The 27,187-nt window shown below is 39.4% G+C and overlaps 1 protein-coding gene across 2 annotated transcripts in view; it reads right to left on the reverse strand.

Annotated features, from left to right (window-relative positions):
• polg2 (polymerase (DNA directed), gamma 2, accessory subunit) overlaps window positions 1-27,187 on the reverse strand; it is an 88,921-nt gene that overhangs the window by 3,630 nt on the left and 58,104 nt on the right. For both annotated transcript variants that reach the window (XM_052600761.1, XM_052600762.1), the window contains 2 exons: window positions 7,851-8,036; window positions 4,182-4,322 (listed from right to left, as the gene is read on the reverse strand). In XM_052600761.1, coding sequence (XP_052456721.1) covers window positions 4,182-4,322; window positions 7,851-8,036 — 327 coding nt within the window. The remainder of the gene's footprint in view (window positions 1-4,181; window positions 4,323-7,850; window positions 8,037-27,187) is intronic.

The following is a 27,187-nucleotide window of genomic DNA, read 5'->3' on the forward strand; positions in this document are numbered from 1 at the left end:
TAATGAATGTTGTTCAGTTGCTTTGACGCAATGTATTTTGTTTAAAGCGCTATATAAATAAAGGTGACTTTGGCTAGGGATGCATCGATCCGATACTCAGGCATTTTCTGCGGATCGGGTATCAGTCAGACGAGACCGATCCAAATCCGATAATGTGCGTATACTATTCTGTGTTATTTTTGAGCTCCACGAAAGGCACAAAAACATTATAAAGCACCAAAACATTTTCATGGACATATTTCAAATGTTCTGAAGCTGATCCATAGTTCAATGTGAGGTACAGATTAATATTGAAGTCATTAAATTCAGTTCACATAAACTCGCATGTGTCGCATTCGGTTACTACAGTCAGGACCATGAAACTCTCTTCAAGAGCGCACAATAATCAAGGTTTAAAACTGTTAAAAGAAAAGGCTCATTAAACTAATGCACAGATTTAGTAGACTACGTATCAATATCTCTTGCCTTTGTAGTAGTGATGTCTGGCTCGCGAACAAATTTTTTATTTAACTGGTTCTTCTTAGTGAACCAATTGTACCAGTTCACCAAATAGGACTGAATCGCTTGAAACAGTTCGCGTATCCAGTAAGTAGTAATCCACAATTTATTTACTTTTAAGGTGGCCAACACTCCGAGTCGAAATAAACCAATATCACGGAGTAATTTATTTACTCAAACAGTAAACTGACTTAACTGTTGTGAAGAGAGAACTGAAGATAAACACGAGCCGAGCAGATTTCTCTGTGGACTCGGAGGGCTGCGCAGCCTGTGCATTTTGACTCTGTGTTGTTTCAAGCTCATCATTCTGTGCACAAGATGCGCATAAGAGCTCTGTTGCGCTCTATATTGGTGCTTTCAGTATTATATATTGTTTTGCGAAATCAAAGATTATTAATAGTCTTTCTTGTTCTGTCCTATCTATGATATGTTGCTGACTTTATTACTGTGCTATAGATTTAAAAGAAACGTCTTTTAGATTTCTATATAAATGTATTACTTGTTTTTTTTTTCAATAATGTATTTTACAACAATACAAAGAGCAATGAACATTACCAGATCTTAGACTTATTCACTTATATTTGTAAATAAAATATTTTAATAGATTTGTTAAAATTATTGTGCACCCATGATTTTTCAAGAATCCAGAGTATCTTTTGCAGCTGAATTATCTACCAACCTAGTTTGTAATGATATTTTTTTAATCATTTATGATTATATATTTTTTCATTTGTTATGTTTCATTAAAATGAAGTTGTATATATGCAGTAGATTGTGATTAACACAAAAGAATGATGATCAGGTCAACACAGAGAAGTACAGAAATTCTATATTGACACTATTTTCTCTAATACATTAGAAGCTGTTCCCCCGTCAAATTGAAAAAGGTTTGAGAAAAACGCACTGTGCCATGGTATAACATTAATACCCACTCTCTCAAGAAAGAAACTCGTAGTCTTGAGCGCAAATGGAGAAAAACTAACTTGGAAGTTTTTAGAATTGTGTAGAAAAACAGTATGTCCAGCTATAGACAGGCTCTAAAAACGGAAAATAACCAAAACAATTCAAGGTTTTTATTTAGCACAGTGGCTAGATTAAGAAATAACCAGACGCCACCCAATTTAAATATTCCATCAATTTTTAAAAGTAACGACTATGAATTTCTTTACTGATAAAATAGATAACATCAGAAATACAATAATAAAATTAAGATTATATAGTGTTTAATACTTCAGTTTCATCTATTGCACCCTGCATCTAAACCAACAAGTTTATCAGATCAGGTTTCAGGCCCCACCATAGCACAGAAACTGCACTTGTTAATATTACAAATGACTTGTTTCTTTCACAAAAGATCAAGGCTGCATCTCATTGCTAGTTTTACTTGATCTTAGTGGTGCATTTGACACCATAGATCATGACATACTCATAGATTGATTACAAAACTATACAGGTATTCAAGGCAGGCTATAATTTGGTTTAGATCCTGCCTGTCTGATTGCTAACACTTTGTTTATTTAAATGGAGGAGTCACCTCATTTATCACCAGTAAAATATGGAGTGCCACAAGACTCTTTTCAAGGTCATCTGCTACTTTCAATATATATGTTGATAGCGAAGTCCACTAAAAGGAGGTAGAGCTTTTTCATATTTGGCTTCCAAACTCTGGAATAGCCTTCCTGATAATGTTCGGGGTTCAGACACACTCTCTCTGTTTAAATCTAGATTAAAAACATCTATTTCGCCAAGAATTCAAATAATGCATCTCATAATTTGTGACTGCAGTTGTATCTGATCAAATGCTCATTATTATTCTTTACCTTGGGTTAAACTAATTAATTTAGTAACACTTTAGAATAGGTAACACCTATTAGTTTCTTATTAGTATGCATATTACTAGAATATTAGCCATGTATTAGTGCTAATTAAGAACATATTAATGCCTTATTTTACTTGACCTTATTCTACATTCCTAATCTTACCCAATACCTAAACCTAACAACTACCTTACTAACTTTTAATAAGAAGCAAATTAAGAACTTATTGAGAGAAATGTTGTAGTTAATAGTTAAGAAGTGTTAACTATTCTAAAGTGTTACCATTAATTTTACTTGGTTGGAACAGCAGCAACGCCAATTATGTCTCTATTTGTTTCTCTGTTTTGACACGGGTTACAAAAGCTTCAGTATGGATCCAGAACACCTGAGAAGAGATGATGCCAAACCCTCAGAGAACCTTAGATGACACTAACCCTGAAACAACACACAGAACTACCAAATATTGCTACAAGTGTGATTGCATCATATAATAATTGCGGTTAGAATATCTGAGGATTGAGAAAGCATCCAGTGCTCAATTAATAAGTTCTAATGGCTGCTTCGTTGCCAACAAGTGCGTAAGCGGTAGACCAATCACATCAGATTGCACCATCTGACCAATTGAGAACAGCGCAGGTTTGTGGTAAGGAAGGATTTAGAGGAACTAAATATTTCAAAAAAAAAAAAAAACAATAATAATAATAATCGTTTTGGACTGTTTGAGAAAAGAGGTGATTTATGTATTTTTTTTAAATATATTTAAGCATTTAACAGACACTTTTACTCAAAGCGACTTAGGCCGGGTTCACACCGCAATCTACAGCAGAGCAGAAGCAGCGCATATTTTTTTCGGTGCCTATGTTAACAGATGAGAGCGTTCACACCGCACACAGAGGCTGCGCGGCAGAGCGTTGCAGAAGCAGAGCAGAAGCAGCAGTGCCGCGATCGTTTCGCCGCTGGGCCTATTTTTGCTGCGCTGCTTACGCTCAGTTAAAGTGAAAGTACACATTTGATTGACAAAATAAATATGATTTCACACAAAAACTGCTCTAAATGCACAAAATAAGCAAATCTAGGGTGTTTTAACAAGAACTGGAGTATAATAGGAAGGAAAATTAATATAAAATAATATGTATAGAAGATAAAGTGACAATGATCATGGCAAAAATACACATGTACTGACACGAAAAAGTTATTTTGCCCAAAATTTGCATTAATGATATCTACTGTGTTTTTAGCAAATTACATTAAAAATGTATGATATTTAAATTCACATATTTTATATATATATATATATATATATATATATATATATACACAACACGTACTGCAAGGAAAACAAAGACAGCAAAACAAAGATGCAATGAAAGTTACAATTAACTTAATTAAAAAAGCTTCTTTTATTTAAATGTATTTTAAATGGAAACAAAGCAATGCGAACTTTCCCATTATAAAGTACTCTGTCCAAAATCCGCTGTTCAGTTGCGCGCTGCCTCCGCTGCCGGTGTGAAAGCAAAATAGGCGCGCGCTGCTTCAGCTCTGCCTACCTGCTGCTAACGCGCTGCTTTCGCTCTGCTGCAGCTTGCGGTGTGAACCCGGCCTTACAGTGCATTCAGGCAACAACACATTTTTATTTTCACTAGTATGTGTGTTCCCTGGGAATTGAACTCATGACCTTTTGCGCTGCTAACGCAATGCCACAGGGACACCATAGGCTATGCATATTATGTGAGAATGAAAGTGTTTTTTGACCTTGGATGCATGTAAACCTATTGCAGGAGACCTTCAAAACAAAGTTAGTAACCTTCAAAATGGCATAACAGGGGCACTTTAATACTAAAAATGGAAAGAAAAACATAAGCTTACCATCCTCTGATGAAGCTTTTGTTTGTTGTCGGGTTTCTTCAGCAATTGAAATGAGTTATATAGGTAAGCCAGCATCCCTCTATCCACATTTGCACTGATAGAGATGACATGAGGAACTACAGACTTTCTTCCATCTCTGCACTGAAAGTTACATGATCATAATGTTCTTCAACAGAGAGTTGTTAAATAATGATTTCTAGAAAAAAAGTGTATCTTGTGTACTACACTTTATGGCTTATATATATATTAGGGCTGGACAAGTGAAAGAATTATTATAGCTCACTGGCTCTGAATACACATACAGACAAATCATGGGACACAGGAAGGGATGCTACCAATCAAATTATTTAGGTTAAGCATCACTACCACCACCCAGATTTATTATGCCCTGTTAAGTGTTCTTTTTACTACCCCTAGGCATAGGGCGTAATAGCTACTATGAAAAAGGAATACTGCTGTAAAAAAGCACCTTATTTGTTTAAAGTGTTTGTAAACCAAAGTTATTGCACTTTTTTTCATAAAGCAGTACTTTTAAATTAGAAAAAAAATGCACAATACACTGCTTTTGAATGCCTTATTATTCTTCTGCATAACAATGTGATTAATCACAATCATGTGATTAAAAAAACTAATTATCGTTGCCCAGCACTAATGTATATATATATATTAGGGGTGTAACGATACGCATATTCGTATTGAACCGTTCGGTACGAGGCTTTCGGTTCGGTACGCGGTACGCATTATGTATACTGAACGGTTCGTTGACCTAATTAATTATATTTGAAAAAAAAAAAAAAAGAGAGAAATATAATGATATGCATTCAACATGGTAGCCCAATAACCCAAACGACGTAACAGGCAACGCCCCTGACACTCCCGAAGAAGAAAAAAACACCAACTTATATGTTTATGTTAGGCTACTCAGTCAGGCGCTCGCTCACTCAGTACGCGCTGAAGGCTCGTTGCAAAATGGCCAATGCGTTTAACAGACCAGAAATAGAAGATACTCCAATAACCAACAGGTCTGGTGTTTGGGTGCACTTTGGATTCCCAGTAAACTATAATGGTGATGGCAAGAGAGTGGTGGATAAAAAAAAAACAACGATGACGCATCTGCTACATGACAATAGGGTACACCAGCGAAAAAAAAAAAAAAACACCAGCGGGAATACTTGAAACATGTCAACTCATTTACGCCGACATCACCTTATTGTGTCAGTATCTGGGAAAAGACGAAAAAAAGGAGAAACATACACGCAACAAACTATCCCCACAGCATTTAGACCGACATTTCCAACTGATTCAAACAGGGCAAAAGACATCACCGTGGCGATCGGTAGGCTTCATTTACGTTATAGCCGCGGATATGAGACCTTACTATTTACCATTCATTCTGTCATCACAATTATAGCTTACAGGGAATCCAAAGTGCACTCAAATACCAGACCTGTTGGTTATTGGATGATCTTCTATTTCTGGTCTGTTAAATGCATTAGACATTTTGCAACGAACCTTCATCGCATACTGAGTGAGCGAGCGCCTTAGCGGCCGTTCACATTTCGTGCCTAAAAACGCGTGGAAAACGCTAGTCGCGCCGCTTTCTCCTCCTTTCCAAAGCGCTCAGGCAGAAGTGCTCATGAGGCGTCTGTCTTTGCTAAGCAACAAAGACGTGCTCTCTCCATGAGACGCGGAAATTTCAGCAAAGGATAAATGGATTTGCAGCTCTAAAAATCGCTTGTAGTAGCTCTGCTACTAAATTTATTTCAAAATTGCAATCCATATACAACTATGATCAGCTGTTCCTTCATCTTGGCTGAGCCTTTAACGTTGTTACAGAAAAGGAAGCTGATTGGTTAGTTCTTGTCACAAGATCCGCGGTGTGCTTGCGGCATTCTGAAAAGTTGAGATGTTTTACATTTTGCTGTATTTAAAACGTAACGAACCGTGACACCAGTGTATTGTATCGAACTGAACCGTGAATTTTGTGAACCGTTACACCCCTAATATATATATATATATATATATATATATATATATATATATATATATATATATATATATATATATATATACATATATATATACAGGTCCTTCTGAATAAATTAGCATATTGTGAAAAAGTTCATTATTTTCCATAATGTAATGATAAAATTTAAACTTTCATATATTTTAGATTCATTGCACACCAACTGAAATATTTCAGGTCTTTTATTGTTTTAATACTGATGATTTTGGCATACAGCTCATGAAAACCCAAAATTCCTATCTCAAAAAATTAGCATATTTCATCCAACCAATAAAAGAAAAGTGTTTTTCGTTATGCACTCAATACTTGGTCGGAAATCCTTTTGCAGAAATGACTGCTTCAATGCGGCGTGGCATGGAGGCAATCAGCCTGTGGCACTGCTGAGGTGTTATGGAGGCCCAGGATGCTTCGATTGCGCCCTTAAGCTCATCCAGAGTGTTGGGTCTTGCATCTCTCAACTTTCTCTTCATAATATCCCACAGATTCTCTATGGGGTTCAGGTCAGGAGAGTTGACAGGCCAATTGAGCACAGTAATACCATGGTTAGTAAACCATTTACCAGTGGTTTTGGCACTGTGAGCAGGTGCCAGGTCGTGCTGAAAAAAACGAAATCTTCATCTCCATAAAGCTTTTCAGCAGATGGAAGCATGAAGTGCTCCAAAATCTCCTGATAGCTAGCTGCATTGACCCTGCCCTTGATAAAACACAGAGGACCAACACCAGCAGCTGACATGGCACCTCAGACCATCACTGACTGTGGGTACTTGACACTGGACTTCAGGCATTTTGGCATTTCCTTCTCCCCAGTCTTCCTCCAGACTCTGGCACCTTGATTTCCGAATGATATGCAAAATTTGCTTTCATCCGAAAAAAGTACTTTGGACCACTGAGCAACAGTCCAGTGCTGCTTCTCTGTAGCCCATTTCCTGCACATGTCTGTGCACGGTGGCTCTGGATGTTTATACTCCAGACTCCAGTCCACTACTTCCGCAGGTCCCCCAAGGTCTGGAATCGGTCCTTCTCCACAATCTTCCTCAGGTTCCGGTCACCTCTTCTCGTTGTGCAGCGTTTTTTGCCTCACTTTTTCCTTCCCACAGACTTCCCACTGAGGTGACTTGATACAGCACTCTGGGAACAGCCTATTCGTTCAGAAATGTATTTCTGTGTCTTACCCTCTCGCTTGAGGGTGTCAATGATGGCCTTCTGGACAGCAGTCAGGTCGGCAGTCTTACCCATGATTGCGGTTTTGAGTAATGAACCAGGCTGGGAGTTTTTAAAAGCCTCAGGAATCTTTTGCAGGTGTTTAGAGTTAATTAGTTGATTCAGATGATTAGGTTAATAGCTTGTTTAGAGAACCTTTTCATGATAAGCTAATTTTTTTAGATATGAATTTTGGGTTTTCATGAGCTGTATGCCAAAATCATCAGTATTAAAACAATAAAAGACCTGAAATATTTCAGTTGGTGTGCAATGAATCTAAAATATATGAAAGTTTAATTTTTATCATTACATTATGGAAAATAATGAACCTTTTCACAATATGCTAATTTTTAGGGAAGGACCTGTATATATAACATTTTTGGGAGGGGAAGTTAGTAAAATTAATTTGAAAAACTAAATTACAACTTAAACACTGCTCTGACCTGTAGTTTTTTACAAGTTCCTTGGTGAGTCTTCAGCAGTAGGGTGTCCCCCAGGCTCCACAGTGTCTCCAGGGTCTCTGAGCCCCAGGGGAACTTATAGAGGACTTTAACACCATGAGATGTCCCTTCTTTCAGTTCCTCATCCCCCACATTGCACATTTCAAAGTCAGAAGGACCTAAAGCAAACTGCAAAAAGGTATTCATGAAAGTCCATCCTTGCACTAAAACCATGTTTCTTAAATATATTTTATGATTGTACAGTGGACGACCTATAAGGTTTTTAATCACCATTGATCTTAGGTATCCAGTTTATAAATCAGCTGTTCTAAAGTCCTATTACACATATACCCTCACTGCGGTTGATGTCGAGGGGCAGAAGGGCTATGAGAAATCCCTCCAGTGGACGAAGCCATGGCTGCACACCTGTGTTCACCTGCTGCCACTGGATGGAAGTCTAAAGCGACCCTCCCATCCATGCCATGCCATGCCAGATGACTTTGGCTCTCGCGGGACGAGCTTACGCCTCAGCTGTCCAGGCTAATTTAACACTACACTCCATGGCGGTGCTTCAAATGTACCAGAGCTAGCCAGTCATATCGGGTGCTGATGTGGAGATGAGTGTTTTTTTCGGTGAGCCTTTGATTCCTCTTAGAGAGGATCCTCTTCAGTGGTGGAAGACAAACCAGCAGCGATTTCCACTGCTGGTAAAAATCTACTTCTGTGCCCAGTGAAAGACTTTTCAGCACTGCTGGGGACATTAGTTCCCACACTCGCAACCGGCTGTCACCTGTTAATGCAGAGCGTCTTGTTTTTTTTTTGTTTTTTTTTATTAAACTCATTTCATGTGAAAGATTAGAGATTTTACGTTAATTTAATTATGATGCAGGAGATGTGTGTGATCTTCCGTAATATTTTGCATAATATTTGGCTACTGTTCTAATCGTAGCCTATCCTACTGTTAAAAACGAAAACCAAACAGCCTACTATCCATGTTTATTTGAGTTAATGTTCAATTACATTCATTTCAGTTAAGTCACCAAACATATTTTGATTTTTAAAAAGAATAGAAAAACACTTGTCTTTGCATTGCTGCACTTTTATTGAAAGGTTTTGGTTGTTTACTTGGGTAAGCATAAGCTAGGTAATTGTCAATAAAGTTTTTCTCACTTGTCATCCTGGCATAATGTTGCCTATCTTTTTTTTTTTTTTTTTTACAGTTAATGGGGTCATGAAATGAGAAACCAAATTTGCCTTGATCTTTTGGAATATAAGAGGTCTTTGTACCATTAAAACATCCTGCAAGTTTAATAGCTTAAGACGTCCTCCCCATTATAAACGAGCCATTTATTTAATCAAGCTCTAAATAGAGCTCGTTCTGGATCCATGGTTAGAAGTGACGTCACGGTGCGAAGTGACGTTCCAACCATTTGCATATGACTGCCTCCAGCACAAGACAACTACGCTCATTTTGGATCGTTGTCGCGCCGCGCGCCTCACAAGTGTTCAGTCGACAGACAACGAGTGGGTCTGTGTACAGGAAAATTACAATGCCACGCAGATGTGCTGTTCCTGGCTGTGGACAAACAACATCTTTGAATACCCTGCCGAAAGATCCTGACGTCAGGGAAAAATGGATGCAGTTTATTTTTTGCGGACGTCCCAGTCACGGCAGTGCTAATTTAAGTGTTTGTTCTATACATTTTAACGATGACCCAAGTGTCGTAGCAAAGGTATTATTTATGTAATCCTAACCTGTGTCATCATAATTGTATTTATAAGAAGCTTAAAAGCTTTATTGCCTAAAATGAAGCATTTATAGTCCATATTTTTTTATAATACTGCAATTACAATTGATAGAATAAAACTTTACATTGTATTTTCTAACGTTATAGAAACACAAACAGAGCAGTTCTCACCTATTTATGTAGAATTGTCATTTAAGGGTATTTACAATATTACTTTTAATCACTGGCTAATATAAACACATTTGTATAAGAGAATCTTGAAAATATGTCGCCTTTCTAGTAGGCCTACATGTAACAGACGATTAAAAATGTTGCCTTATCAATGCTGCATCTTCAAATATGGCCTGTGCATGCATTTTTGTCCGCGATACACCCTATCATTTCATTTAAATTAGGTAAATAATGTTAAGCTGTTAGCATATTAAGCTAAACAATAATTATGCAACAATAATCCGTTTTCAAGTGTCTCGGGTTACAATTTTTTTATTAATTCAAAATAGTTTCACTTTCCATGTGGACACGGGCTGATCCAGTCTTCATTGTTGTGGTGATGGTTCATTTTCCTCTGATTCCTCATCTGATTCCGGCTCAAACATATAAGGTTTTATCATTGCAAGAGCCATCGCTTCGAATGCATCACCCGCTACTAAACAGTTACGCTCAATCCACAAATTTTCCATCAAATGTCGTTAGCCAATCATAACAGTGGGCGTTAACACTGAACTCTTAAAGGGGAAACAACCCAAAAACAGACTGTTTGAATCAAAGGATGAGAAACGGTGGGAAAATGTCATAATTCACTACATTTTAAAAGTTTATTTTTTTTTACTATAGTAATACTATAATTGCACCTAGGGGACCATAATAATAAAATAAAAAAAACAGTGTCATGACCCCTTTAAAATAAAATAAAATGAAAAATACATTGCTGTGGACGTTGTTTACTTCATTAATGTGTTTTACTGTGTTAATGGAATAAGGATGCGAGTAGAATTTGTTATTCGGTTTCGGATTCGGCCGAATCTTAAACAGTGGATTCGGTATTCGGCCAAACCCCAAAAATCTGGATTCGGTGCATCCCTATTAATTACATCCTGACTGGTTTGGGATATCTTATGTATTTGTTACAAGCCCTTCTTAGTGCTCTGGGTGAATACCTTTTCATCCTTTGTGATAGGATGGCGTGATTGTACTGTCCCCGTAGCAGCTTAGCCTACGGCTTATGATGCAGTACAAGTTTCGTATTGAAAGGGAACGTACTCTGTTACTAATGTAACCTCAATTCCCTTAAATATGGAATGAGTACTGCGTACTTTGCCGTGCTATAGGCAAGGAACCTCATGTCGTAACTTCACTCTAATTAAATCAGTCTGCCTGGGTGAGACGGCCGCTTATATAGTCTGATGCCCCGCACGTTTTGGCGGGTTCGGGTGGGCTAGCTCACCATAGGCTTGCGCCGCTATTGGTTAGTTTACATCGAACTTCACAAACCAATGGTCATGTGATATTTCCTACTGACACATTACAGCAAAAGATATAAATAAATGGCTTAAAACCCTTTTTGGGGGTGAAAATACTAATGTGCCTAAGACTTTTGCACAGTACTGTATTTTAAAAACGACATTGTTGCTACTTTATAAAGAATGAGGATACAGTCATTCACAGAACTGATTAAAGACAGTGACAGACAGCACTTATTTTAACTAAATAACAGAGTGAGTGACAGAGATACAGTAGAAACATTATGTGTGGTTTTCTATTAAATAATGACCCAGATTGTGAAATACATTTATTAGCCTTAGATTAAGGGAAGCACAACTTGGGAAATGAGAGCATCCAAGGTGAAAGCTATGGATGTATTTTAAATATTTGTAATGTTCTTTAATATTATCCATATTTTTTTTTTTTTTTTTTTTTTGTGGTTCTTTTTTTTTTTTTAAAGTATCGGTTCAGTTACCGTTTAGGCGCCAGTACCGTTTTAAAAGTATTGAAAAGGCACTGGACACTACTTAAAAGTTATTATTTCTCACTCAATCATTTACCAATTGGGTGCTTTCTCTTCGTCCTCCACAAATTAAGCTATTGTAGGTAGTTCGGTAGCGAGACGTTTTAATAAATTATCGTTTGCGATTGACGACGCGATTGACAATTTTGTGATAAGTAGGCTTTACCAACTTTGTAACTCATTACACCCTGAACACTGAACATAGCAGACTTTTGTAGCGAATACAGGAAGCTATCAATCAAGAAGGTATCAGGATTAAGAGTTATTTTTCATTTTTAGTTTTTGATTAATCACTTGGATTAATCATTCATTTTGACAGCACTATAATGTTTATTGTAAATAGACAACCATACAAGGGCAATTGTTTCTAAGCCTGCCCTGGGTAAACCAATTTTCTTGTCCATTGCCCTCGCTGATTCCTGCAGCTAAGCTTGGATGTACATTACATTCCATTAAAGGTTATTGATGACATGCCTCTGAAATTTGACTTTTTGCACCATAACAATACTTTTAGGCAACTAGTCATCATATCTCTAGTCCTTTAATGTATTTGCATTGTACTATAGTGCGTTGATTTTTAATGGTCATATATGCGGCTGAAACAGGTAGCCTAGTGCATCCCAAATTTTTCACCATGAACATTTTAATATAACATTATATTCATGATGGCCTATAGCCTTTAGAAAAATGTTTTGGGGTGGGGTAGTGCACAGTAGGCCCCTGTGGCGCGGCCTAAGCTTTTGTTCTTAATGGCATTTTATTTCCTTACATTACTTTTACTTTTATAGTTTAAGTAATTTTTTAAACCAGTACTTTTACACTTTTACTTGATTAAAAAGCTTGAGCTGATACTTCAACTTCTAGAAAAGTCTTTTTAAACCCTAGTATATGTACTTCTACTTGAGTAATGAATGCCAATACTTTTGACACCACTGTTTATAATACAGTATAAGGGTATTCTTAAGGCATTATAATGAAAGCATAATGCATTATAAAAAAAAAATTGTATAATGTTATTTCAACTCATGAATAATCATAATTATAATACATCATAATAGTTACGTATTTGAATCTGGAAATAATAAATAATAAATCTGGAACTAATTTCAATTAATTGATTTGAGTTTAATACTCCACCTGAAAAAAAAATGCAATGTTTTATATGGTTACATTTTATTTTGATGGTTCCCTTAATCAATTGACTATAAGCAACTTTGCAACTACATGCCAACTAACTCTCAAGAGTATTAGTATGCTCAAGAATGGTAGAATCTAGTATGGTAGAATGTGTTTACACTTGCAAAGACAAGTTTATCTGTTGGTTGACCTTCAAAATAAAGTATAATTACATTAAATTACATAATTACAGTAGCAGACATACTAATACTCGATTGACCGATAGTTAACATGTAGTTGCAGACTTACTTATCAACAGCTGTCTAAAGGGTACCATCAAAATAATCAAACTGATATTACAATAAAATCAGTTCAAAGCAGATGTGTCATATTACACATTCATTTTATTTGTAATCAGATCTGTTTGAGGAAAAAAATTTGTTACTACTACTACTTATAAATGGTCTTTGACTGCTTTAAGGAGCATCAGAAAAATGGCAAGATATGAGACTTATAATACATTATAACTATGAGAAATATAATCCAATGTAAAAGTGGATGCATTGTGTTCATTGTGTTATAAATCATTATACTCTCAAAAACTACAACCACAAATAAGTAAATATTATAATATATTAAAACTGTTCTTATAAATATGCTCACGAGATGATAAAACATAATAGATTTTTTAAATAATGCATTATGCATTCATTATAATGTTTTAAGAATACCCTTATAATGTATTATAAATTGTAGCGTACCAGACAAATTAAAGGGTACATAACATACACAGTTTCACCTAAATCTCATGTTAATCTTGAGTACCTATAGAGTAGTACTGTATCCTTCATATATCCAAAAAGTCTTTAGTTTTATCATATTTATAAAAGAAAATAACAGCTTTTCGATTCTTTCCGGAAAAAGCAGAGTGTCACGGTTGGTAAACCGTGATCTCTGGGTTTTGCACTTTGTGGTGAAGTCTGTGTGTTTCACGTCTGCACTGATTAATTTGTGGGCGTCTCCGTTAATTGTCATCAGCAGCAGCTGTCACTCATTACTCTCTCCCTATATATTGGTTTGTCTCACGTCTTGTGTTTGTGAGAACGTTGTTTAATGTCGGTACCTCTGTCTTTTGCTTCTGTGTCGTTTGCGTTGGATGTCCGTGTCGTTCCCCGGAACCTCATCCATTCTCCACACTTTCACTCAGCATCAAGACTTACCTTCGGCTCTATTCCCCGCAGTTCCTGTGCCATCCTCTCCTGCAGCCTTCTCACCGTCACTGTCTTGTCTGGTTTCTGCTTGTCCTGTTGTCCCCGTTTCTGTCTTTCAGAAGGAGAACATGGTATTGCCAAACGTGCCTGCAGAGTATCTGGATCTGAAGGAGGTGTTCAGTAAGTCCCGTGCTGCTTCTCTTCCTCCGCATCGTCCCTACGACTGTGCCATAGATTTAGTGCCAGGTAAATCTCCGCCTAAAGGCAAGTTATACTCTCTTTCCATTGCTGAGAGGGAGGCCATGGAGAAATACATTTCTGATTCCTTAGGATCTGGGTTCATCCGTCCTTCCTCTTCTCCAGCAGGGGCGGGATTCATTTTTGTGGGTAAGAAGGATGTTTCTCTGCGACCTTGTATTGATTACCGAGAGCTGAACAACATTACGATAAAGAACACTTATCCATTACCACTCATGTCTTCAGCTTTTGAGAGGTTACAGGGCACATCCGTATTCACAAAATTGGATTTACGTAATGCTTATCATTTGGTCCGCATATGGAAGGGGGATGAATGGAAAACCGCCTTTAATACCCCCAGAGGGCACTTTGAATACTTGGTGATGCCGTTCAGGCTCTCCAACTCGCCAAGAGTTTTCCAAGCACTCGTGAATGACGTGGTGAGGGATATGGTAGATCAGTTTATATATGTCTACCTGGATGACACACTGATTTTTTCTTCATCTCTCCAGGAACACGTTCAAAACATCAGACGAGTGCTCCAGAGGTTACTTGAGAATGGGCTTTTTGTCAAGGCAGAGAAATGCATATTCCATGCACAGTCTGTCCCCTTCCTAGGGTTTATCGTCTCGTCCGAGGGAATACGTATGGACCCTGACAAGGTTAAGCCTGTGATAGATTGGCCATCTCCAGATTCCCGTAAGGCCCTACAGCGGTTTCTGGGGTTCACCAATTTCTATCGGCGTTTCATTCGCAATTTCAGCCAACTAGCCTCGTCTCTGACAGCTTTGACCTCTCCCAGTACTCCGTTCAGGTGGTCAGACGCAGCTGAGACTGCATTAACTAACCTCAAAAGCCGCTTCATTTCGGCTCCCATCCTTGTGGCCCCTGATCCCATACGGCAGTTCGTGGTGGAGGTCAACGCGTCAGAGGTGGGGGTAGGAGCAGTTTTGTCCCAGCGTGCTGTTTCAGACGATAAGGTACATCCTTGCGCGTTTTTTTTCCAATCAATTATCTCCTGCTGAACGCAATTATGACATTGGTAACAGAGAGTTGTTGGCCGTCAAATTAGCTTTAGAGGAGTGGCGTCACTGGCTGGAAGGCTCAGGGGTACCTTTCATTGTTTGGACCGATCATAAGAATTTAGAGTACATTAGAACTGCCAAAGGACTCAATTCCAGGCAGGCTCAGTGGGCACTTTTTTTTTCGGTCGCTTTGATTTTACTTTATCGTAACGCCCGGGTTCCAAAAATGTCAAACCCGATTCTTTATCACGTCTTTTTGATCCCTCCACCCACCCGGTGACTTCAGAGTGTATTTTACCTGAGCAATTAGTGGTCTCAGCACTCATATGGGAGGTCGAGTCAAAGGTCAAGACGGCCTTACAAGGGGTAACGCCTCCGCCCGGTTGTCCACCGAACCGTTTATTTGTGCCGGAGGAGTTAAGGTCCGAAGTCGTCCAGTGGGGTCATTGTTCTAGCGTGGCTAGTCACCCAGGGATAAGTCGAACTAATGGGTTGGTTAAACAATGATTCTGGTGGCCACGTATGGCTCGTGACATCCGCGATTTTGTTTTGGCGTGCTCAGTTTGCGCCAGTGGTAAGTCATCTAACCGACCTCCTGATGGGCTCTCCTTCAACCGCTGTCTGTCCCTTCGAAACCACCAGTCTTTCCCAGTCTGGAATCTGAAGTCGCGGTCCCCTCCGCTCACGCGTTTGTCCAAATGTGCCACCGCACCTGGACCAGAGCCCGCAAGACTCTGCTCCGGGTGAGGGAGTGCACTAAGGCCAAGGCCGATCGCCACCGGTCAACTCCCGTTTACGTCGTGGGTCAAAAAGTGTGGCTTTCTAGCAGTAACATTCCTCTGCGTTCCGTATCTAATAAATTAGCTCCCAAATTTATTGGCCCGTTTACTATCACCAAGATCATTATTCTGGTGACAGTCCACCTCAAACTACCTCCAGCGTACAGGAGGATACACCCCGCCTTTCATGTGTCCAAAATTAAACCCGTGTTTTATGCACGCATTAATTCGTCTACTCCGGTTCCCCCGCCGCCGCATCTCGTAGATGGTGAACCGACTTATTATGTTAATCATATTCTGGACTCGAGATGGAGGGGACGAGGATTCCAGTACCTGGTGGACTGGGAAGGTTACGGTCCGGAGGATAGGAGTTCTGGGTGGGGGGGGGGGTGGGGGGGTACTGTCACGGTTGGTAATCCATGATCTCTGGGTTTTGCACTTTGTGGTTTAGTCTATGTGTTTCGCGTCTGCAGATTAATTTGTGGGCGTCTCCGTTTATTGTCATCAGCAGCAGCAGCTGTCACTCATTACTCTCTCCTTATATATTGTCTCACGTCTTGTGTTTGTGAGAACGTTGTTTAATGTTGGTACCTCTGTATTTTGCTTCTGTGTTGTTTGCGTTGGATGTCCGTGTCTTTCCCCGGAACCTCATCCACTCTCCGCACTTTCACTCAGCATCAAGACTTACCTTCGGCTCTATTCCCCGCAGTTCCTGTGCCATCCTCTCCTGCTGCCTTCTCACCATCACCATAAATTGTTAACTTGCATTTGATTCCACTCCCTCCTTTACCCAGTCGTCACACCGAGCTCCTGGAGGCGTGCCGTGAGTGGAGCTATAATACTGATGTTTTATGTTGTTCCATTAACATATATTCACTTATGTGCTGATTTCCATCAAAATACAGAAATCTGATGCAGTTGTACTTACATGAATAGGGGCTTTTATCACAGGGACGGCTCAATGTTTTAATAGCAAACGATGTGCAAATCCAGCGTCGACTTGGGTCTTGTTTATAAAACATTCGTCACTCAAATGACCAGAACACACAAACGCACTTGATACACTCTGTTGCTGCCCTGGAAAAACAAACTGCCTCCACTGTTCATGTAACGCTGGGTTCTTGGGGAAGCTGAACACGGTAAACTTTTCCTCAAATCCCATGTAGCGCTGCCAACGATTTTGAAGCACATTGATGTGCGCGGTCACGCTCTCCTCTGGTCAATGTGTGAGCACGGGCATGATTTTCCGGGAGAAATGCTCATATAAGGACTTCCATTCTCGTCTACGTCTACATCATTAATAATAATAATAATAATAATAATACATTATATTTATAATGCACTTTTCATCAGAGATCTCAAAGTGCTACAGGGTTAAAACAAAAACAAAAAGATAAGCAGTTTTTTAATAATAATAATCTAAAAGGGACCAAAAGCTTTGCTAAAAAGAAATGTCTTGAGGCCTTTTTTAAAACAATCAGTAGATTGTGGAGCCCTCAAGGAGTCAGGGAGGCCATTCCACAGATGCGGGGCAGCAGTACAAAAGGCCCTGTCTCCCATTGTCCTCAGTCTGGTTCTGGGTATGTGGAGGAGGTTTGAGTGAGTGGAACGGAGGGAACGGGTTGTGGTTTGTGGGTTGATAAGTTCTTTTAGGTAGGAGGGGGCATGTCCATGGATGCATTGATGTGTGAGGAGTGAAACCTTGTACTCAATCCTGGTGGAGATGGGAAGCCAGTGGAGTGAGTGAAGAATGGGGGTAATGTGCTCATATTTCCGCACTCTCATCAGGATCCTAGCTGCAGAGTTTTGGATGTATTGAAGCCTCTGTAGACTCTTTCCAGGAATCCCAATGAGAAGTGCATTGCAGTAGTCCAGTCTGGAGGAGACAAAGGCATGAACCAGTTTTTCGGCATCTGAAAAGGTGAGAATGGGCCGGAGTTTGGAGATGTTACGGAGGTGGTAGAAAGAGGTCTTGCATAAGTGATTTATATGAGCTTCAAAAGTGAGTTGGGAGTCAATTTTTACACCAAGATTAGTTACTGTTGATGAGAGGGGAATGTTGGTGCCAGAAAAGGTGATACTGGTTATGGATGATGATTTGATTTGGTGAGGAGTGCCAATCAAGATGGCTTCGGTTTTGGAGCTATTTAGTTGAAGGAAGTTGTGCTCCATCCATACCTTTATCTCCTCCAGACAGGTGCTGAGTTTAGATGGGGGTGACTGTGAGGGTGTGGATTCAGCTGTGGCATGTACATAGAGCTGTATGTCATCGGCATAGCAGTGGAATGAGATTTTGTGACGGCTGATGATTTGGCCAAGGGGGGTGAGGTAGAGAATGAAGAGGATGGGGCCAAGGACTGACCCCTGAGGGACACCACAAGTAACTGTGTGTGGATATGATTTGGAGTGGCCCAGGGAGATGTATTCTGTCCGGTTTGTGAGGTATGATCTGAACCAACTGAGGGCAGTATCATTTAGTCCAGTAGTGAGGTGGAGCCGGTTTAAAAGAATACCATGGTCGACAGTATCAAATGCAGCAGAAAGGTCCAGGAGGATGAGGAGGGAAGGGGAGCCAGCATCAGATGATATGAGGAGGTCGTTTGTGACTCTAACGAGGGCAGTCTCTGTGCTGTGAGCAGAGCGGAAACCTGACTGGAATTTTTCAAAGAGGTTATTATATTTAAGGTGGTCCTGAAGGTGGCTGGCAACTGCTTTCTCAAGTACTTTTGATATGAAGGGGAGATTTGAGATGGGCCTATAGTTGGATAGGACTTCCGAATCAAGAGTGGGTTTTTTGAGCAGTGGTGTGATAATGGCATTTTTTAAGACAGGGGGAACGTGACCAGTTTTGAGGGAATGATTTATAACAGCAGTGATCAGGGGACTTAGGACGGTGATATGAGTTTTTACCAGGGAGGTTGGGAGAGGGTCCAGGGGACAGGTGGAGGATTTCATCTTCCTGATGATGTTCTGCACCTCTTCTGATGAAACCTCAGGAAAGCAGAGATCCAAGATCGAAAAAAAAAAAAAAACAGCCGAAACTTGTACTAACCTGGAAAGTAAGATTTTCGGCACAGAAATTCTCAGTCATTCTTCTAAATAATTTTTAAAACCTTTTACCATGTTTAGGGATTTTAAAATAATATAATAAAAAGAAAACCGATAGAATAAAAAAAAGAATAGAGCAAGCTAGTGTTAGAGATCTTTACACACAAACACACACACACACAATTGCTTAATAAATGAAAAGAAAATAGAATACAAAAAGAAAAGAAAGGTAGTTAGATTTTTTTTTAAAAGAATAGAATTAGAATAGTGAGTGTTAAAGTTAGAGGGTCAAATAAAGATTGAAGAGATGTGATTTAAGCCGATTCTTGAAGATGGCTAAGGACTCAGCTGCCCGGATTGAGTTGGGGAGGTCATTCCACCAGGAGGGAACATTTAATTTAAAAGTCTGTAAAGTGACTTTGTGCTTCTTTGGGATGGCACAATCAATGGGGGAGAGTCATTAGTAACCTAATGGGTTAGAGATTCTGACTCCCAATCGAAAGGTTGTGAGTCCGAGCCTCGGGCCAGCAGGAATTGTAGGTGGGGGGAGTGCATGTACAGTTCTCTTTCCACCTGCAATACCATGACTTTGGTGCCCTTGAGCAAGGCAATGAACCCCCAACTGCTCCCCGGGCGCCGCAGCATAAAAATGGCTGCCCACTGCTCCGGGTGTGTGTTCACAGTGTGTGTGTTATCACTGCTCTGTGTGTGTGCACTTCGGATGGGTTAAATGCAGAGCAAAAGTTCTGAGTATGGGTCACCATACTTGGCTGAATGTCACGTCACTTTCACTTTTCACTTTCAAGCAACGTTCACTTGCAGAACGCAAGCTTCTGGAGGGCACATAAGTCTGAAGTAACAAATTTAGGTAAATGGGTGCAGAGCCAATGGTAGTTTTGTAGGCAAACATCAATGCCTTGAATTTTATGCGAGCAGCTATTGGAAGCCAGTGCAAATTGATAAACAGAGGTGTGACGTGTATTTTTTTTGGCTTGTTAAAAATGAATCGTGCTGCCGCGTTCTGAATTCTGTCCAAATTGTAAAGGTTTGATAGAATTGGCTGGAAGACCGGCCAAGAGGGCATTGCAATAGTCCAGCCTGGACAGAACAAGAGCTTGAACAAGGAGTTGTGCAACATGTTCCGAAAGAAAGGGCTTGATCTTCTTGATGTTGAATAAAGCAAATCTGCAGGATCGGACAGTTTTAGCAATGTGGTCTGAGGAAGTCAGCTGATCATCAATCATAACTCCAAGGCTTCTAGCTGTTTTTGAAGGAGTTATGGTTGATGTGTCTAACTTGATGGTGAAATTGTGATGAAACGATGGGTTTGCTGGAATCACAAGCAGTTCTGTCTTGGCAAGGTTGAGTTGAAGGTGATGGTACATCATCCAGGAAGAAATGTCTGTTAGACAAGCTGAGATGCGAATAGCTACCGTTGTATCATCAGGATGGAATGAGAGGTAGAGTTGAGTGTCATCAGCGTATGAAAAGCCATGTTTCTGAATGACAGAACCTAATGATGCCATGTAGACAGAGAAGAGAACTGAGCCCTGAGGAGGTTGTTTTGTGTAAGAAATGTAGACACTTGGTTGAACACAGCTCGTTCAAGTGTTTTTGGAATGAAAGGAAGAAGGGAAGCTGGTCTGTAGTTCTCTAAAAGAGATGGGTTGAGGTTGGGTTTCTTAAGTAGTGGAGTTATACGTGCCTGTCTAAATGATGAGCAGAAAGTATCAGTAGCACTGTTAGCATCCAAAGATGCAAACAGTTTAAGGGAAGGAAGTGAAGATGAAACCACTGCATATAGCCGGGAGGGTGAAAGTGTGCGTAGGTTACGTCGAAAGATGACATTTGGAGGACCATGGTAGAAACCTGAGGAGCCAAATTCCTCAGAAAGGCAACATGATGTTGTAAATCAATTCCTAGTGCCACAAGTCAGAAGCAAGTCCACTTACCAACCAACTCTTTCCACAGAACAGCTTTCAACATTAACACCATTAGAACAATTATTGACAATTTAAATTCAGAGAAGAGATTGTCAAATTTGGGGCAAGTAATCAAGATTGATGGTCAAAGAGATCCACAGCCTGACCATAACATGTAAACCCATGAGAGTATACAAGATCTTTGGATTGACTTCCCCTGAAGTAGAAGAACCAGACTGAAATTCCTAAGGGGACCTTTTAACCTCTGGTCTCCACAGAACATCCTTATGTGAGTGAGTGAGTGAGTGAGTGAAGTGACATTCAGCCAAGTATGGTGACCCATACTCAGAATTTGTGCTCTGCATTTAACCCATCCGAAATGCACACACACAGAGCAGTGAACACACACACACACACTGTGAGCACACACCCGGAGCAGTGGGCAGCCATTTATGCTGCGGCTCCCGGGGAGCAGTTGGGGGTTCAATGCCTTGCTCAAGGGCACCTAAGTCGTGTTATTGAAGGTGGAGAGAGAGCTGTTTATGCACTACCCCCACCCACAATTCCGTCCGGCCCGAGACTAGAATTCACAACCCTTCGATTGGGAGTCCAACTCTCTAACCATTAGGCCACGACTTCCCCACTATGTCAGAGAATGGCACAGGAACTGTCTTTTATAGATGTAGATGCACCAAAATGAACTCAAAAAGACTTCTAAATGAATATCAGTCCAATGGTTAACTCCATATTCATTTATATGTAACCCACACATTTGACTATCATGTTTATAATCACTTATCGTGTATCAATCAATCACCTTTATTTATATAGTGCTTTAAACAAAATACATTGCGTCAAAGCACTGAACAATATTGGAAAAACAGTGTCTCAATAATGCAAAATGATAGTTAAAGGCAGTTCATCATTGAATTCAGTTATGTCATCTCTGTTGAGTTTAAATAGTGTCTGTGCATTTATTTGCAATCAAGTCAATGATATCGCTGTAGATGAAGTGACCCCAACTAAGCAAGCCAGAGGCGACAGCGGCAAGGAACCGAAACTCCATCGGTGACAGAATGGAGAAAAAAACCTTAGAAGAAACCAGGCTCAGTTGGGGGGCCAGTTCTCCTCTGACCAGGTGAAAACAGTAGTTCAATTCCAGGCTGCAGCAAAGTCAGATTGTGCAGAAGAATCATCTGTTTCCTGTGGTCTTGTCCTGGTGGTCCTCCGAGACAAGGTATTTACAGGGGATCTGTATCTGGGGCTCTAGTTGTCCTGGTCTCCTGTCTTTCTGGGCAGTAGAGGTCCTTTCTAGGTGCTGATCCACCATCTGGTCTGGATACGTACTGGATCCGGGCGACTGCAGTGACCCTCTGATCTTGATACAGACTGGATCTGGTGGCCACGGTGACCTCGGAACAAGAGAGAAACAGACAAATATTAGCGTAGATGCCATTCTTCTAATGATGTAGCAAGTACATAGGGTGTTATGTGAAGTGTTTCCGGTTCTGGTTTACCTAATTAATGCAGCCTAAAATTCCTTTAACTGATTTGGATATTAAAAGCATATTAGTATGTTATGTGTATGCCAGGTTAAAGAGATGGGTCTTTAATCTAGATTTAAACTGCAAGAGTGTGTCTGCCTCCCAAACAATGTTAGGTAGGTTATTCCAGAGTTTAGGCGCCAAATAGGAAAAGGATCTGCCGCCCGCAGTTGATTTTGATATTCTAGGTATTATCAAATTGCCTGAGTTTTGAGAACGTAGCGGACATAGAGGAGTATAATGTAAAAGGAGCTCATTCAAATTCTGAGGTGCTAAACCATTCAGGGCTTTATAAGTAATAAGCAATATTTTAAAATCTATACGATGTTTGATAGGGAGCCAGTGCAGTGTGGACAGGACCGGGCTAATATGGTCATACTTCCTGGTTCTAGTAAGAACTCTTGCTGCTGCATTTTGGACTAGCTGTAGTTTGTTTACTAAGCGTGCAGAACAACCACCCAATAAAGCATTACAATAATCTAACCTTGAAGTCATAAATGCATGGATTAACATTTCTGCATTTGACATTGAGAGCATAGGCCGTAATTTAGATATATTTTTGAGATGGAAAAATGCAGTTTTACAAATGCTAGAAACGTGGCTTTCTAAGGAAAGATTGCGATCAAGTAGCACACCTAGGTTCCTAACTGATGACGAAGAATTGACAGAGCAACCATCAAGTCTTAGACAGTGTTCTAGGTTATTACAAGCAGAGTTTTTAGGCCCTATAATTAACACCTCATTTTTTTCTGAATTTAGCAGTAAGAAATTACTTGTCATCCAATTTGTTATATCGACTATGCATTCCATTAGTGTGTATTCCCTGTGTGTTTCACCGGGCTGCGAGGAAATATATAGCTGAGTATCATCAGCATAACAGTGAAAGCTAGCACCATGTTTCCTGATGATATCTCCCAAGGGTAACATATAAAGCGTGAAGAGTAGCGGCCCTAGTACTGAGCCTTGAGGTACTCCATACTGCACTTGTGATCGATATGATACATCTTCATTCACTGCTACGAACTGATGGCGGTCATATAAGTATGATTTAAACCATGCTAATGCACTTCCACTGATGCCAACAAAGTGTTCAAGTCTATGCAAAAGAATGCTGTGGTCAATTGTGTCAAACGCAGCACTAAGATCCAATAAAACTAATATAGAGAGATACACCCACGATCAGATGATAAGAGCAGATCATTTGTAACTCTAAGGAGAGCAGTCTCAGTACTATGATAAGGTCTAAATCCTGACTGGAAATCCTCACATATACCATTTTTCTCTAAGAAGGAATATAATTGTGAGGATACCACCTTTTCTAGTATCTTGGACAGAAAAGGGAGATTCGAGATTGGTCTATAATTAACAAGTTCTTTGGGGTCAAGTTGTGGTTTTTTTATGAGAGGCTTAATAACAGCCAGTTTGAAGGTTTTGGGGACATATCCTAATGACAATGAGGAATTAATAATAGTCAGAAGAGGACCTATGACTTCTGGAAGCACCTCTTTTAGGAGCTTAGATGGTATAGGGTCTAACATACATGTTGTTGGTTTAGATGATTTAACAAGTTTATACAATTCTTCCTCTCCTATAGTAGAGAATGAGTGGAACTGTTCCTCAGGGGGTCTATAGTGCACTGTCTGATGTGATACTGTAGCTGACGGCTGAATGGTTGCAATTTTATCTCTAATAGTATTGATTTTAGAAGTAAAGTAGTTCATAAAGTCATTACTGTTGTGGTGTTGGGAAATGTCAACACTTGTTGAGGCTTTATTTTTCGTTTATTTAGTCACTGTATTGAATAAAAACCTGGGGTTATGTTTGTTTTCTTCTAAAAGAGAAGAAAAGTAATCAAATCTAGCAGTTTTTAATGCTTTTCTGTAGGATATGCTACTTTCCCGCCAAGCAATACGAAATACCTTTAGTTTTGTTTTCCTCCAGCTGCGCTCCATTTTTCGGGCTGCTCTCTTTAGAGTGCTAGTATGCTCATTATACCAAGTGTGTCAAACTGTTTTCCTTAACCTTCCTTAAGTGTAAAGGAGCAACTGTATTTAAAGTGCTAGAAAAGAGAGAGTCCATAGTTTCTGTTACATCATCAAGTTGTTCTGAGGTTTTGGATATGCTAAGGAATTTGGATACATCAGGAAGATAACTTAAAAAGCAGTCTTTTGTGGTAGAAGTAATGGTTCTGTGATACTTGTAACAAGAAGTAGAATTTACAATTTTTGCTATATGAAGTTTGCACAGAACATCATCACTTGGCTGAATAATTTCAACACTATCAACATCAATTCCATGTGACAGTATTAAATCTAGAGTATGATTTCGACAATGAGTAGGTCCTGAAACTTGTTGTCTAACACCAATAGAGTTCAGAATGTCTATAAATGCTGATCCCAATGCATCTTTTTCATTATCGACATGGATATTAAAATCACCAACTATTAAAACTTTATTAACTCGGATGTATATATATGAAAACTTTTGGAATTTGAAGATCAAGGTAAATTGTACTTAATTTGTGTACCGGGAAACATACAAGTATCTTCTGTTGCTTACGAAAGGCAGAACTAAATGGGAAAAAATTATATTTCAACAAAATAAGACAAATTTGGCCATCTTCATCGTGTTCAAAAGTTTTTACCCCCCCCCCCCCCCCCCCCCCCCAGCTCTTAATGCATCTTGTTTCCTTCTGGAGCATCAGTGAATGTTTGAATCTTTTTAAATGGTTATGTTTGAGTCCCTCAAATGCAGTGTTGTTTTTGGCAGCCCTTTTAGTTTTAGTCTTATGGACGAAAATGCTTTTTAGTTTTAGTCACATTTTAGTCACTTATAAACTTGATAGTTTTAGTCAAGTTTTAGTCGACGAAAATGCAAAAAGGTTTTAGTCAAGTTTTAGTCAATTTTAGTAAAAAACTAAAAAGTAGTCTTTAGCAAATTAATTTAGATTAAAAAGTATTGGAAATGGATTTAGGTTTGACAGGTTGTAACGAGTGTTGCAATTCATAAAACAACAGTTAACCTTAAAAGCTTTGCATAATAAACTAGACTTTCTCATTGATGGAGATGCAGTGCTGCCAAGCTGTACTTCAGGGTCACATTGGGCAGAAACCTATATTTCCAAGTAATTTTTCCATGAATTGATGCTCTTCTAAAATTTCAGCACATTGCCTATTTTCACCAGTAATCACAGTAATAAAAGAATGGTTTAAAGTTTAAACAGCAAAAAAAATTTGAGCTACTACAACATTACACACAGATAAAGTGGTAACAGTGGAATCACTGTTTTACTCCAAAAAAAAGCCAGGAATAAAAACATTCTTACTTTGGCAATTGTGGCTTTATTTGAGAAATTGCTAAAGTGCAATGAACAACGTGTCCAAAATATAAGCTATTGAGGAACACATACTTATGCTCTACAACTTGTGCTTCAACTTGTCTGCCAGTGCAACAACAAGATGCATATTATTTGTAAACACAAACATCATACAATCTTGTCTAATAAAAGTGACACAAACATTCAGGGATGCAAACACATGTATATGGTCAAAGAGAGAGTTATCGAAGCCCTCAACCCGCAGCAAATATCACAATTTTATATTTATATATGGATGTCAAGAGCTAAGAAGTGTATGTATTTATATAGCCTACACTACACACAAATAATATACAATTAAATTATGCTCATTTTAAATGTATTGTGTAGGCTAGGTATAAAAAATATAGGCTTTTAATAATCTTTCAGTGCGCAAAACCATGATAATATGAAACGCTTCAAAACAGAGCGCACAAAGCGCATATGCACATCGCGGGTGCAGAATGATGTGCTCAAAGCAACATGGAGTCACAGTGTGCTGCGCTGCTGAAGTGTGCATTTTAAAGTATGCCTTGATCTGCAGGCTGCAGCTGGGTGATTCTCCAAAACAGGCAGAAATTATATGCATTGTGAATGTCAGACTTATAATCATTTTCGTTTCGTCTCGTCAACGAAAACTCGGAAACGTCTCGTCATGTTTTAGTCACATTAGAGGCATTTTTAGCAAGTCATCGTCGCGTTATCATCATAAAAAAAAGGTGCGTCGACGAAATCATTTCGTTGTCGTCATCGTTGACGAAAACAACATTGCTCAAGTGTCCTCAGTGTGATAAGATGTATCTCAAAATCATAAAGTCACTGCTTGAAAGGGTTCAAATATGCAAAGATGCTGGAAAACTGAAGAATCTGCAGGACCTTAAAGATTTTTCTGAAGAACGCTGCTCAGTTTAACTGTTCAGAACAAACAAGGGACTCATGCACAAGCATCACAAAACAGAAAGCCGTAGATCGCTGACAAGCTACGCAATATCGCGTTCATTATTGAAGGCGATTCATCTGCGATAATGAACGCGATATTGCGTAGCTTGTCAGCGATCTACGGCTCTGTCTATTAAATGCCACTTCAAATATAAGCAGGTGATGGCGATTTTAGCGGTGATCACAAAAGCAGCTTTACTGATTAGATGCGGATGATCATATCATTAGATATATCACCCAGCCCTATTTTTAGGCTGCATTAATTAGGTAAACCAGAACCGGAAACACTTCCCATAACACCCTATTTACTTGCTACATCATTAGAAGAATGGACGCTAATATTTGTCTGTTTCTCTCTTATTCCGAGGTCACCGTAGCCACCAGATCCAGTCTGTATCCAGATCAGAGGGT

The sequence above is a fragment of the Carassius gibelio genome, chromosome A6, assembly GCF_023724105.1.
Source record: "Carassius gibelio isolate Cgi1373 ecotype wild population from Czech Republic chromosome A6, carGib1.2-hapl.c, whole genome shotgun sequence".
In the NCBI taxonomy this organism is placed as follows: domain Eukaryota; kingdom Metazoa; phylum Chordata; class Actinopteri; order Cypriniformes; family Cyprinidae; genus Carassius; species Carassius gibelio.